Source organism: Carassius auratus, chromosome 30 (assembly GCF_003368295.1).
Source record: "Carassius auratus strain Wakin chromosome 30, ASM336829v1, whole genome shotgun sequence".
In the NCBI taxonomy this organism is placed as follows: domain Eukaryota; kingdom Metazoa; phylum Chordata; class Actinopteri; order Cypriniformes; family Cyprinidae; genus Carassius; species Carassius auratus.
Genome location: NC_039272.1, coordinates 22,267,398 through 22,282,781, shown reverse-complemented (window position 1 = coordinate 22,282,781; position 15,384 = coordinate 22,267,398). Strand labels below are relative to the sequence as shown.

Sequence of the window (15,384 nt, the reverse complement as noted above, 5' to 3'; positions counted from 1 at the left end):
CTCTCCCAGTCCTCATGCAGACAGCTGCTGTCCTGATGACAGTGCACATACAGACCCCTCTGAGCCATTTAAACTTTAAAGATCCTCCGGAGGAGGTTGTGAGTGTGTGAGATTCGCCCCTTCAGTCTCTCTTTTGGTCACTTCTCCAGAAGACCTGGTGGTTTGAAACAAGCCGGCACTCTCTTAAGTTCTTCCAAGTTTTCCAGAAATCCTGAGGCCTTTTATTTGAGTCACAATGGGAGCGTTTATCGCCAAGATGTTGCTGCCCACCATCAGCAGTTTGGTGTTCCTGCCTGCAGCCAGTGTTGCTGCCAAGAGGGGTTTCCACATGGAGGCCATGGTCTATTTCTTCACAATGTTCTTTGTGGCGGTAAGAGAATAGAGATTTTTTATTAATGTTATAGACATGTGCAGAAATATACAGGACTACGCTCTTCATCTTTACAGCTTGTGTGTCTCTTATTAGTATTGATATACTTGTGTCTAAGGGGCCGTTTACACAGAAAATGGTCTTGCATTTAAAAAACTGAATATAGGAAAAATGGAACAAAGACAGAGTTTAGAGACAAGTTTTTAAAAGTGGAACTTATTTGAACCTGACATGCCTCTTAAACATTGTCTAACTGAGTTTACAAACCTACATAGACATACTAGGTGTGATATTTTTATTTTAACCGAAGAAAAATATGGGTTTGGTTATTTGACTGATTGATAAATGCAATATTCTTCAGTATAAAATACTTTCTTGGGCCATTCACAATGAACATTATTGTGTTAAAAAAGCAGCAAGACAGCAAAATGGTCCAAAATGTGAAAAAAAAAAAAAAAAAAAATGTTTTTTTAATTTATTCACTTATTTTATATATTACATTTAACCCTAGGTATATATGCTGCACATGTACACAACAGTAAAAAAGCTTTGAGACATGGTGAAATTGTTAAAGACGTCCATCTAGCTTTAAGTACAAAGCAATAAAAAAAGACCATTGGAACACAAACAAATTCTGTGTGATCTGGCCCTAAATTCTCAACTCCTTACCAAACAACCAATGAAAAATCTTTTATAAAACTCAGGCTACTGTAGTTTGTTCAGCCTGATAGCATTACTGAAGGCAAAAAGGCCTCTTCATATTTTTTTCCAGACAAGAAGTTTCATCAAGTTTTCATCTTAGAGCCTTTTAAATGTACATTTATGTTCTCAGCCGAAACCTTTCATTTAATGTGACTTAGCAGTCATGTGTTTTCTCCATTTGTGCTCAGATTTACCATGCGTGTGATGGTCCAGGCTTGTCCATTCTCTGTTTCATGAAGTATGAGATCCTGGAGTACTTCAGCGTGTATGGCACAGCTATCTCCATGTGGGTCACGCTACTAGGTAAGCAAACAGCATCTCTGTATCCTCATGGTGAGCAAATCTTAATCAAAGTATGACATAGAAATGCACTCCCACGCAGGTCAAACAGCCAAGCAAAGAGATTTAAAATAGGCTACTATTTTCCGTGAGCAGTGTGACAAGTGTTTATAACTTGCATTCCGCCATGTCATGTCAAAGATATGTGTCCGTTTGCTCTTATCCAGCACTGGGAGATTTCGATGAACCCAAGAGGTCTTCGCTCACCATGTTTGGGGTGTTGACATCGGCTGTGAGAATCTACCAGGACCGCTTAGGCTACGGCATCTACTCCGGCCCCATTGGAACAGCTGTCTTTATGATAACAGTCAAATGGGTGAGTTTGAGAGACATCAGATGCTGTTCTTACGGTGCTTTTAAGAGCAGAGCTCCAAATAAACTTGACGAGGAACTGTATTTTGCTGTTGGAAACTCTTTTATTATCTACCACAAATGCTTTCACAAGGTTTTACAATACTGTTTTGCTTTGCTCCAGTTACAAAAAATGAAGGAAAAAAAAGGCCTTTATCCGGACAAAAGTGTTTACACTCAACAAGTGGGGCCAGGGTTCTGCTTCGGTGCTCTTGCTTTGATGCTTCGCTTCTATTTCGAGGTAAAGACATAAATGTGCAGCTCTTCTACAACTGGAGAAACACATTACACAGTTTGTCAGAAAAGCATGTTTGCATAACAGCGGTAATGACTTGCTCATTTACTCCTGCAGGAGTGGGACTACGCTTATGTCCACAGTTTCTACCATGTGTCACTGGCTGTGTCCTTCATCCTGCTGCTCCCCAAGAAGAACCGTTATGCCGGGACGGGACGTAACGCAGCCAAACTCAAATGCTACACCCTCTGTTGCTGTGTATGATGCATCTTTTTATCTGAGCGAAGCTGTAGAGGTGATCCTCACCCTGAAAGCTATACTTTAAGATGACAAACAGTCTCATAGTGAGCGTTTAAAAGGATTGTTCACTCAAAATAAGATTTGTCATTATTCTCTCTCATGTCATCCCCAAACCTGTATGACTTTGTTCTTCTGTGGAACAAAATATTTGACTTTTTTTAGTGTGGTGCTGATTGCTCTTTTTCATGTGAAAGAGGCAAGTGGGGACTTGATCTATCAAGCTTGAAAATTTTTATTAAACCCCTATATTAATAATCCATTCAACTTTGGAGAAACAAACCATAATATGTTGTTTTTCTCAAAAAATACCCATCCTAGCTCTCCTTGGCCTGTTGTCAAGAGCTCATAAGATAAGCTTCAATGTCAGACTGTCCGAAAGATTCATTTGAGTCAGATCTTTTCAGTGAATCACTTGATTCAGTTCACAAGACTGAATGGTTTGGCCGCGAATTGAACTTGCCTTTCAAGGATTAGTTTGTAACAGTTATCAGTTCACTGGAAATAATTCACTTGTAGCAATTATCAAATCTCCAGAACTCATCTTGTTTGTTTTAGATTATTTTTGACATTCTACAGTACTTTTGTGATATTATTAATTGTATAATCTCCTTCACTTACATTTTTTTCATAAAACTTCAGAAGACTCGGAATATAGAGTTTGAGTCGTATGGCCTACTTTTATGGTACTTTAATAAATCTGCAGTAGTTAATACTTTATAATAGACTTTTAAGTTAAGAATCAGCTTTTAAAGCCTCAGTCCTCATTCATTACATTTGCACTAATTGCAATAGCTACCAGTACGTTTTTTTCTTCAACAGAAGAAAAGAAAGTCATACAGGTTTGGAACAACATGGGGGTGATTAAATGATGACAGAATTGTCATTTTTGGGTGAATTATACCTTTAACTTTCCAGAGATTGTCCATCACGTTAATTACATTCCTTCTCTCAACTTCACAGCCTCAGATGAAGGAAAAAGCACGGACTATCTGGACTACTCCTCAAAAACCCTGGATGCGGACCTGTGGTCCTGGCCTGCCATTACACAAATCCCGGCCACGCACCATGTAATGCAAGAAACTGTGTCTGTTAACAGCACTCTGAAAGTGACAACAGTTATACGACCTCCCAGCAGGCCAAGTATGCCTTGGACAACTCATTTGCAGGGATAGCATGATGCCCGATTGATTTTTAAAGACGCATGGCAAGATAAGGATTGTGACAGCGAAGAATCTCCATCACAAGAAGAGTTCATCTGAAAAGAAAAGAGAAATAACCAAGACTGGATTTGATTCATCAAACCCAGCTGGAAGGTTTATGAGTCACAAAAAATCAGCAGACGTATTATCTATCCAAAATGAATAAACTGTCTTTCAAAGATTCCTCAGTAGGGACCACTTGTCTATGTCCATTTAAGAGACTGTAAAAGAGGCCATTTAATTCTTTATATTCGTCTGTTTGTGCCAGACAGGTCAGACATCATCTGGGTACAACGAAACACTAAACCTACAAAGAAGCAAACAAACGGTTCGATTTAGCTGCGGATTGAGGGAGGATACATTTTGGGGGTTTTATGTAAATAATTATATTTATTTATTACACTTTAATTGTATGTATCAATTGTCATTTTTCATTTTTAAATAAAATATTGTTTTCAGGATTTATTGTAGTATTTATTTTGAACATAATTGTGTTTGTGTCTATTCAAGGAAAATTAACTGTTATATTATGATGTTGAAGAAAGAAAAATCTTGTGGCTTTCTTTAAACTTCATTGAATTTCAGACTTCAGTCCATTTAAGTCAGTCCATCTGCACGCTCCTAACACTCTCCAAAAATTACAAACACACATGGCATGTTTTAGACAAAACAGTCTCCCGGCAAACGTGAATGAAATTTTGGTCTGCAAAGACTTCTTTGACTAGAGGCCAGGCCGCCGGCTCCTGTGCCTAGAGAAAGGTGTTTTTGTCTGGGGGGGAAGCTGGCAACTCGTGATTCCCCTGGCTGTCTGTCCTAATCTGCCAAAAAGTGTAACCTTACGCTTTTATTACACCAGCGTGAAGCACTTTTGGGCGTCTTTGACCACTGTCTGTTTAAAACCACTTTGTTTGTGGTCTCCCCACACACACACACACACACACACTGTCTGAGGAAACTCCACCAAGCCCCACCACCGTGAGGTTCATTCGAAAGCAAATGTACCTAGACTGCTGGCTGGCAGCATGAAAGCCCGTCTGCCACAGCCTTCTTCCACTTCTCAGCCTCGTTTTTTGTTTGTTTTTGAGGTAATTTATTTAAAACAAGAAGATCAACTCCCTTCTTCCTCAGACATGTTCTTTGGTGTCAAATGTCAAACTAAGTACACTTCTTAAAAACTAGAGCCATCCTGTACTTGCCAGTATGTACATATAGAAGAAGTGAATGAAAAACTGATCTTAATCATATGTTCGTTCCTAAATGAGCTTCGTGTTAAAAAATATGGATATACGGACTGAAAAAATATGATACTCTTGACAAATGTAGTCAAATTTGTTCTCTCTCACACACACACACACACACACACACACATATATATATATACACATTAGCTATAATAAGAGGAATTTGCTAAAGATAAAACTGAGGCTGAAAAAACATTTTGTTAGTTAATGTTTAATTTAGTTTACTTACTAATAAAGTTGGGAATTTTCTCTTCAAAAGACCTTGGGCCCTATTTATTTTATGATCTAAGTGCATGGTGTCTCCGTCGGTGAGCTAGGTCTTGATTTCAGCAATCAGCTCCCACGTTTTGCCCATTTTCGATTATCTGGCAGTGACGTGCTATGACGTGCTGCCAAGATGGCGACAGCTGGCTCTGCCTACTTTTTGCTTCAAAATTGCTCTTTGGAAACCTTTGGGTGATGTCACGGACATATGTCCATGTTTTTTATAATCTATTGTCCGAATCCACCTTTGCTAGTTTAATGACAGGAATGGGTGCATATTACTAACGTGCTCTTTAAATAACAAAGAAAAAAATATTGTGTCAGACTTCAGACCAGGTTTGAGTTGGTCTATAGAGCAGTCTATTTTGAGTTCCTCAAAACAGCAAAGCGACAACAATGCGCCTGAACACACCTATTTTTTAGACCATCACGCCCATGAGTGCACAAATGGGATCAAATACGTTTTCTTTTTAAACAACGCGGAGCAGGAGGGGAAAATGAGAACTGCGTCAGGCTGAAACTAGCAAAAACACTTGCGCCGCACATTTCCGAGTGTATGATACGGCCCCTTAATTTATTTATTGTTATGTCTTTTTAAATTATGCATCATTTCTGCTATGGGCTAAAAAACAACACTAGAAAAAATCAGTTAAACCCACAATCATTTCTGCAGTCAGTAAAGCTAGCCAGTCTGTTCCCTGCACATTAACATTCTGGTGTCAAGAGAAAAATGTTGTTGTTTTTAGTGAACTGAACCCAATAAAGTAACAAAGCACATATGCAAGCACATCTTCGTCATCACGATATAACAATATATGATCACGCAATATTGATAGGTTCAAATGTTTTTTATTGTTTAGAGAACGAATGAAACTAGCATCATGAAAATGAGTTGTATACAAAGCATGAAGCATGAGGCCTCACAGTGCCCTGGAGACAAACATGAGCTCATCTGCTTTATGCATACAAATGATGACAAATAAACAAAACAGCATGTTCCAATCCCAAACTTGTATTGTTGCATGTAACAGCATGTAAACTTCTTCAAGAAAAAACTACCTCAGTTGTAAAACACCCAGCTGATTTTTTAAGTCAATCCAAATATCTTAATTAGCTGGTTTTAGATATGCTTGATAAGAGTTGAAAATAAATAACTGGCTTAACCACCTTCGACCTAAGTTAAGTTTGACATGGCATACTGTTTAATGCACAATTTATACCAGAATTTTCAAAGACATACTCATTCAAATACTTATTGTTTAAAAAAAATAGCATGCTATGATATATTTCAAATAGTAATAAGCAACACTGCTGTCTCATAACCTAACTCTATTGTATGCTTAATTCAGCTTGTGTAGTGCAGCATAACGTTATCTAGGCTCATTTTGTGTAAAAATGTCTAACTCTAGGCAGTCCAATCAAATAATGAGTAAAAAGTTTAAAGGAATGACTCACCCAAAAACTTAAAGACATTAATTTAAGGACGAGTTGTGTGAATTACTTTGGACTGTCATTCTGACGGCACCCATTCACTTCAGAGGATCCACTGGTGAGCAAGTGATGTAACGCTTAATGTCTTCAAATATGTTCCGGTGAAGAACAAACTCAACTACATCTTTGTTGGCCTGAGGGTAAATTTTCAGCAAACGTAAATTTTTGGGGTGAACTATTCTTTCTAAGAAGGACAAGTTCACTTAACATCACTTTTGGTTTTTGTGCACACTGGAAATGTCAGGCCAAGTCTGACATTTCCAATGTGTTTTGGGACACAAAAAGCCACACCATGTGTTCTGGTTGTACACTAAACTGTAATGTAAGCTGAAATACACTACAAAACTTTTGTTCCATAATTTACAGTAAAAGCTGTCAGTAAAGAAAAACTGCAACAGTTTTTAAAGCTGTGAGCTGACAAAAATGACATGGAATCTAGGACTTTTATACACTGTGTGCCATTGTCAAGACTGTAAGTCTATCCCTCACAGCCTAATTTTCATCTGTGTTAAAATCAATAAGGCGTCTAAAATGATTAAGGTCTAATGTGATGATAATAACTGTGTTACTTCAAATCGTCAACAAAGATAAACTTTAAGGCAAGTGAAGATTATAAATCACCACACAGCTGAGGGAATGCCTTCTTCGCAGTCTACATAACCGTAGACTGGACTAAATGGTCAGTTTTAGAAATTAAAGTCTTTATTTCATGTATGTTTTCTTTTTGCACAAGGACAATAAATGTCAGAAGATGACGTCTGATTGTTCCATTGTTGCAATGCCAAAAAATCTCAGGCTGTCTCCTCTAGGGGCTGAAAACATGTGTTTCACTATTAGCAAGGGAGTGTAAACGTCTGTGATAAAAGTCTGGGATCAGCTGCCAGTGGTGTTTTTATACTGTTCTCTTTTCTCACTCACTTTCTCAGCTGTTTCCCCAGCTGCTGAGGACCTCTGAGCTGCAACAGCTGCTATGAACAAAACAACTCCCAAAGCATTAAAGCAAGGAATTGACTCAATCAAATATAATGCCAAAACAATCTCTAACCTTCAAGGAAATATAGTACATAATTCATATATTCATCTCATTTCAAAAGTTTACACAAAACTCTTTTTTTTAAAAAACTTTTTTTTTTAATGTTCAGTGACAGTCTTCAATGTTTGAACTCCAGTGTTCTTCAAATTTTTTTGTTTGTCTTTCCACAGAAGAAAGAAAGCCATACAGGTTCAGAAAGTGACTAAATTATGAAATATCCCTTTAGGTCTAAAACCCATAGTATTAAGGGAATTACAGATTACCCAGTCACCAGAAATGCTGGGACCAATTCATACTAGTGAGCCTTCAACAATTGAGCCCAAAGCCCCCAAATTTCCTCCACACATACGGCCGTTCCCAAGTGCTAGACTCTTCACGTACGGGGTGGTGAAGGGCCAGACGGGGCCCGTCATAGTACAGGCGCTGCCTCTGCTGCAGGGCTCTTTTCACAGCTTGATTCAACTGACACCATAAACAGAAGAGATTCATGTCACAAGTTAAAAGATTTAGCCTTTCCAAGAAAACACACACATTTAACTGGGAATGAAATCATAAAAAATGAAAGAAATATAACTGGAGTAAATCATTTGTTATTTATTCCACACGTTTTTACAGTGGACTGAAATCGTTTTTTGTGTTGTTGTTTTTTTTTTTTATTATTGTTTCGAATGTAATATAAACACTATAAGTTTTATATGGAAAATATTTTTTGCCCATTTTTAACCAAATTTGAACTTCATTAGTGAATAATTCCACACTTTTAAGAAATACAGCCATTTAAAACTGTGCTAAGATGATATATATATATATATATATATATATATATATATATATATATATATATATATATATATATATATATATAATTATTTCAAATAATTTCTTCAGGATGAGGTAATAGCTTTTCTAAGAAGACTGGGAAAATGGTTCTTTGCCTTCACAGGTAAAGATTAAATTATAAAACAATAATTTCAAACATTAATAATTTGCATTATTAGTTTTAAACAGTTAAACAATACCTTGGGAAATAAAAACATAAAAATATACAGGTGTATGTCAATAAATTAGCAAGTCGTGGAAAAGTTCATTTATTTCAGTAATTCAAATCAAATTGTGAAACTCGTGTATTAAATAAATTCAATGCACACAGACTGATGTAGTTTAAGTCTTTGGTTCTTTTAATTGAGATGAATTTGGCTCACATTTAACAAAAACCCACAAACATATCTCAACAAATTACAATATGATAACATGCCAAGCAGCTAATCAACTCAAAACACCTGCAAAGGTTTCCTGAGCCTCAAAATGGTCTCTCAATTTGGTTCACTAGGCTACACAATCGTGGGGAAGACAATCATTGACAACCTTCAGTGGTTAATGTTAACAAACATTAATTCCCCAAAAAGTTGGCTGTTCACAGAGTGCTGTATCCAAGCATGTTAACAGAAAGTTGAGTGGAAGGAAAAAGTGTGGAAGGAAAAGAAGCACAACCAACCTGAGAACCGCAGCCTTATGAGGATTGTCAAGCAAAATTGATTCAAGAATTTGAGTGAACTTCACAAGGAATGGACTGAGGCTGGGGTCAAGGCATCAAGAGCCACTAAATGTAAAATTTAAATGTAAAAATTCTAATTAAAAAATTCTAATTAAAAATTAAATTTAAAAATTTCTATTTAAAAATTTCAATTCATGCATTTAGCAGACCCTTTTATCCAAAGCGACTTACAGTGCATTGAGGCTATCAATTTTTACCTATCATGTGTTCCTGGGGGAATCAAACCCCCAACCCTTCCCAACCACTACACACAGATGTGTAAAGGAATTTGCTGAACCAGAGACAATGTCAGAGGCATCTTACCTGGGCTAAGAAGAAGAAGAACTGGACTGTTGCCCAGTGGTCCAAAGTCCAGAGGAAGGGTGGAGAAGCTCATTGCCCAAGTTGCTTGAAGTCGTTAAGTTTCCACAGTCTGTGATGATGTGGGGTGCAATGTCATCTTCTGGTGTTGGTTTATTGAGTTTTTTGAAAACCACTGAAAAGTCACTGCACCCGTTTGCCAAGAAAGTTTGGAGCACTTCTAGCTTCCTTCTGCTGACCACCTTTTTGATTTGATTGAAGATGTTGATTTCATTTTTAGCAGGATTTGGCACCTGCTCACACTGCCAAAAGCAAAAGTTGGTTAAATGACAATGGTGTTGGTGTGCTTGACTGGCCAGCAAACTCACCAGATCTGAACCCCATGTGCTATTGTCAAGAGGAAAATGAGAAACAAGAGACCAAGTCTGTGTGCATTGAATTTATTTAATACACAAGTTTCACAATTTGAGTTTAATTACTGGAATAAACTAACTTTTCCATGACATTCTAATTTATTGAGATGCACCTGTATTACTAATCCCAAAAAATATCAGTGACCATGTGTCTTTAGTGTGGGTGATACTGTAGGAGTCTCATGAAAATGTGTATCAATAGCACAATTTTCAGTTTCTATTTGGCCTGCTATTTATATGCAGAAATTTACTTTGGCTTTCATAAAATATGCATGTGTTTGGCGTGGACACTGTGATATTGCCAAGTAAGACATGTTCCTGAATCAACATCTTTGGATGATCCTGGATCAACTTTATTATCAAAAAATATAGACTTAACCCAATCCCTCCCCCTAACCTTACCCATAATTTATTCTTAAAATCAATGGAAAATGATAGCTGATTAACAAGAGTGTAGAAGCACCTAACCCTGATTGTAAGTCGAAACAGATAGTTAAATCTTTACTCTGATTGGTTGATCGAAATGTTGTTCCAGGATTAACAAGGATGTTGATCAAGGAACATGTTGTACTTGGTGAAATCACGCTCACCACATATAATATGCAGTTTTCGTGTTTATATGATATGCACGCCAAAGTCAATTTCTGCATATAAATAGTAAGCTAAATAGAAAAAGAAACTTGTGGTATTTATATGCACTTTCATGAGATGTGGTTGTAATGTGGCTCTCTATCACTGTATTGGTCAGTACAACAGTACAACACCAGCAGCAAAAACTGTATGTGTAGATCTGGCACATGTCTACCTGATGTTTTCTCTTGACTAGCTTGCAGTCCACCTCTCTTGGAGTGACAGATGGCTTCATCATCAGCTCTGGACCATTTTCAGCCTGTAACTTCTGTGAGGATGTTTGTAACTGACTCTCCTCCTTGGCAAGGGCCATCCTGCCAATTCTAGCAGAAGGAATGGTGCTCTTAAGACTAGAAGCTGATTCCTAGCAATAAACCTAAAGTCTTCTGATGATAAGAGAACCCAGCATCTCTACAATCAAACTAAACCACAGTGAGTTTATTCATCAGCATGCTCACAAACTTTGAATAGTCTGAAAGTCTAATTCTTTGACTGACTATGCAGTGGCACAGGACATAAAAGCTGTCAAGGAGCATTGTGGGAGCAGACTCGACAGCAAAGACAACACGTAAAATGAGATTTAGGAATGATAAACGACATTTAAAGATGGCCTCAGATAAATTACTAAATTACGTTTTATACACTGTTTTTCTTAAAGTCATTATTTTCATGTCAGTTTAAAAAATTTAGATAAAAATACATTTATTTCACATAAAATATTTGTGATTTTTTTAAGCCATTTTCAATTTTTAAGATTATTTCTCCACTATTATTTCTAAATGTTCTCCAGATCATTTTTAATCATTTTTCGATTACATTTAGAAGCCAGAATAATACATTTTGTAAACAACTTTTTTATGATTGAAATATTATAAATGGGTCATATGGTCCATAACAATTTATAGTCATTTTTCCTCACATGGTGGGTTTTATCCATATTTTATCCATATTTGATTAGGAGCATTTACTGTAGTTTGGGAATGTAACAAAGAGACACTTGCCTGATCATCGGTGGGCTCCAAGATAAGGACTCTGATGACATCCATCTTGGCCTCCTCCATTTTGGACACTTTGCTATAAGCTTTGGCTTGATTCTCATAGTAATGAACTTCACGATGGTTGTGCCTTATAACAACAAAAAACTTGTATGCTGCTTCTTGGTATTTCCTGGAATAAAATAAATTTCTAAAATAATATCAAGAGGCACAAGGTAAAGAAATATGTTTAGAGTTTAAAATCTACTTTTCTTCATGCATGCAGAGTAGTGTTTTGTGAATAACAGCAAGCTGTAGCTACCTGTAGATATCCGTGTTGTCAGGGTCCATCTCCTCTGCTTCTGGAGGAAAAAAGACAGATTTTCTCAATATAATACAAATTCTGCTCCATTATTTTGAGTGATCTGAAACAACCAAGCCATTTAAGAAATTCTAATTCAATAAACTCTGATCATTTTCAGAGAAATATCACCATCTTTACGCCACTTTCAGCCCAACACTCATTAACCTCTTTATTTCTCAGTCCACACCTCCTCTGTTGATGAACAGCTCACTTGTGTCTCTCTGTTTCTTCATGGCCTTGTTCAGCAGCATGATGGTTTCACCGCACAGATTCCGGGAGAAGCACTGAATGGCAGAATCATGAGTTGTGTCTGAGCATCTTCCTCTAAATCCTCTGAATTGTCCTGCATGCCTCCTTGAGGAGGATCTTCTCCAATCCCACAGAACTCAACAGCAAGAATCAAGTCCTCAATGGCAGCAGTGAAGTCTTTCAGGCGTCAATATAGAATCCCCCTATATGAGCAGGCAGAAAATATGTGTATTTTATAGAGATAGTCCACCCAAAAATGAAAACTCTCTTCAATTTCTTACCCTCAAGTTCTTTCAGCTGTTGAACACAAAAGAAGATATTTTGAAGAATGTTGTTATCCAAATCGTTGACGTAGCCACTGATTTTCACAGTATGGAAAAAATTATATGGAAGGTTACCAACATTCTTCAAAATATCTATTATTGTTTTCAGCAGATTAAACTCATAAAGGTTTGGAACAAGTGGTGGGTAAGTGAATGATGACAGAATTTGCATTTTGGATGAACTATCCCATTAATACATTTATATTATATGTCTACTTCGCTTTTTTATTTAATTTACTGATTTATTGATTTTTATTTACTTCTTATTAAAGCATTTACAACATATATACTGTACAAACAAGAAGTCCTAAAGTATATCACTGCTGAAAAAAAAAATGGTTCATCAAGTATTGCTGTTCTGATTTCCATCCAAAAAGTATAATTTAATAAAATTGTCTTGTGTGCCATTTATTAATTATTATCAATGTAATCCACTTTTTGTAATTGCTTGGCTGTAATGCACTTGTGTGTGCTATAAGGTTTGAAAGTTGTTATAAAACAAAGATAATATTATGAATTTACTTTCTGATCCAGGCTGGTTTATGCTGATTTAGTGCTGGAATAATGTTTTAACCCAGTTCCACAATAATACCCTGTTTTTTGTACATGTATCATGTTAGTACTATCATGCAGGCATTTAAAGAAGCTTATTTTACTTAGATTCATTTTCAGTGGAAAACAGTAATAACCCTAATCCCGAAAAATAGTAATATAAATAATTGTTGTGTCTAAGTTTTTGACTGGAAATAGAAAAGCAAAGCAAAAAACAAAATGAAATCGTTGTAACAGAAATATCATGTGAAACCTAAATTTAGTGTGCATATCATTTCATAATACTTATTTAAATGTAATAAATTCACTGTCACAACAGGCCAGTTATTTAGCAGGCAGTAAATGCCCCTTGCCTAAAGAGGTAGTACTGTGCTTCATTGGGGTTATATTCCAGAGCATTTAATTTTATGTTTAATTTCCCCAGTCCATCTGAAAACTCTCACTTTAATGCCTTATCAACAGCTGCCTGATGGGAATCATTTGCTGCTTCCTTCGGCCTCTTCAGCAGACAGTGCATGTGCCTCTGGACAGCACGGTTTCAGCCAGAGTGCTGACCACAAGTCATGATGGCACAAAGTCATCTGAGAATGCACGCAGCCCTCTTACCTGTTTATTACAGTCTCTTGAAGGGAAATGTTTTTCTGAAGGCAGTGAATGATGGTCTGACATGATGAGAGGTCTGCTGACTGGCCATCTATCTCCAGCCAATTACTGACCAACTGAAGGCAGTCAGAGTAACAGCCAAGAGGGGTCAGACAAGCCAAACTATGAATACATATACAAAAATTATGGAAAATTATGATCTCATGGTATACACAGTAGCCCAAAAGTTGTTTTTGGACACTTTTTAACACTTAGGCCTACCTCACACTTAAAAATGCCTGTATTGCATTGCATTGGATCCAAAATATCAGACCAAGTGTCATCAGCAACAAGACTAAATGACTTACAGCTCTTTTCTAGCCAATATCTTTTAACACTTTGAGACTGTTGAGGGTCTTTTTTACCCAGTTTAGACATTTACGCAGTTTACTGCAACCTGACTTTCCAGCCCTTTTCAGATTTTTATCATAATTATCCACATCCATTTTAATCCTGATCTTGATATGATATTGTTTATTACCATTATAGAAGAGCCCAATGTGTCCAAATCTTTTTTTGTTCATTTTGAATAACGTTTTTTATAAAGTAGTTCTTTAATGAAATTATTTAATTATTGTTCATGTAAAGTGTGAGTGATATTGAGCTATATTTTAAACTATCTAAAATAAATGCTACTTTAAACATAGGCCTACACATATTTTAAAATGTGGCTTGATTGTCCAAATCCATTTTATACAGTAATAACATGGCAGTTATATCAGGAATATGTTGCATTTTAGTTAAATCCTATACTCGCAATTGAAATAACAATAAAAAAGCAACAGTACTTAATAATGTGAACATCAGTAGATGATGGTAGTTAGGTGAAGAGAGAGAGCATCTATTGCCATCTAGTGGTATTTTATGCATGATGTTAGTTTAGCTAGTAGTTCAGAGTCATGTGAACTTCAAATCTCTGGTACAGTCTGCACTGACCTTCTCATGTTGTAAGGCCTGAAAGGAGGGTTTGAGTTCTGCAGCTTTTGTGAAAGACTCCAAAGCCTCTAGAAACTTCCCTAAATAAATACATAGATTTTAATATAAAGCTCATAATCTGATTTCTGTCATCTAAATAAATTGTTGTATACCTGCAGCCTGCAGGAAGAAGATGAAGGCAAGTTGTTGAGGATAGGCCTCAGTTCGGGATCCAGACTGCAGGTGTGTTTGTAATCTAGTGCTGCAGATTGGAAGTCACACAGCTGAAGATATCATTCTGCTTTCGGGACATAAAACTCAGTCTACAGGTGTGGAGGATATAATGGAGTACATAATACAATCCATAGCATGACCTCTGCCTGATGTGGCTGGAGTAGAAAGGCCTTTGAGAAACAGGACACAGCCATGTCAAAGTGAGTCTGTGCCATGGCACTAAAACCTGCTTCATAACTAGACACGTGCACATATGTAAATATGCTTCTCAGTTAGACTCTGTAGTATTGTTTATTAAATTTTTAAATTTAAAATTAAATTAAATGTATGCATTTAGCAGACGCTTTTATCCAAAGCGACTTACAGTGCATTCAGGCTATCAATTTTACATATCATGTGTTCCCGGGGAATCGAAACGTTATTAAACATCTGTTCACTTACTGTTTCTCTGACTTTTTTATTATTATGCGCTTCCCATACATATCCGGTTTCTTTTTCTAGTAGATTAGAAATACAGATTTTGTATAAATAAATATTAAAATACTTATTAGTTCTGTATGCTTGAATGTCATGACCAGAAATTATTCTTACTTCTGAAAACACATGGACATTTTCTACTGCACGATTGTGTACTAAATTACTTCATCTAACAATTGTATAAAATGGTTTTAAAAACAAAATGTTAGATTAAATGTTTTTAAAAATAGC

At 36.5% G+C, this 15,384-nt stretch overlaps 1 protein-coding gene across 2 annotated transcripts; it reads left to right on the top strand.

The window, feature by feature from the left end:
• The first annotated feature begins 48 nt into the window (after window positions 1-48).
• On the top strand, window positions 49-3,957 carry mymk (myomaker, myoblast fusion factor). 2 transcript variants are annotated; one of them, XM_026212201.1, is made up of 6 exons: window positions 49-370; window positions 1,261-1,375; window positions 1,579-1,727; window positions 1,887-2,003; window positions 2,115-2,292; window positions 3,258-3,957. In XM_026212201.1, exons 1-5 carry the CDS (start codon window positions 236-238, stop codon window positions 2,259-2,261), a joined length of 663 nt encoding a protein of 220 aa, XP_026067986.1. In that variant the 5' UTR covers window positions 49-235; the 3' UTR covers window positions 2,262-2,292; window positions 3,258-3,957. The 2 variants fall into 2 exon arrangements, with proteins under 2 accessions (XP_026067986.1, XP_026067985.1); XM_026212200.1 differs by having other exon boundaries at window positions 50-370; window positions 2,115-2,255.
• The last annotated feature ends 11,427 nt before the right edge of the window (window positions 3,958-15,384 follow it).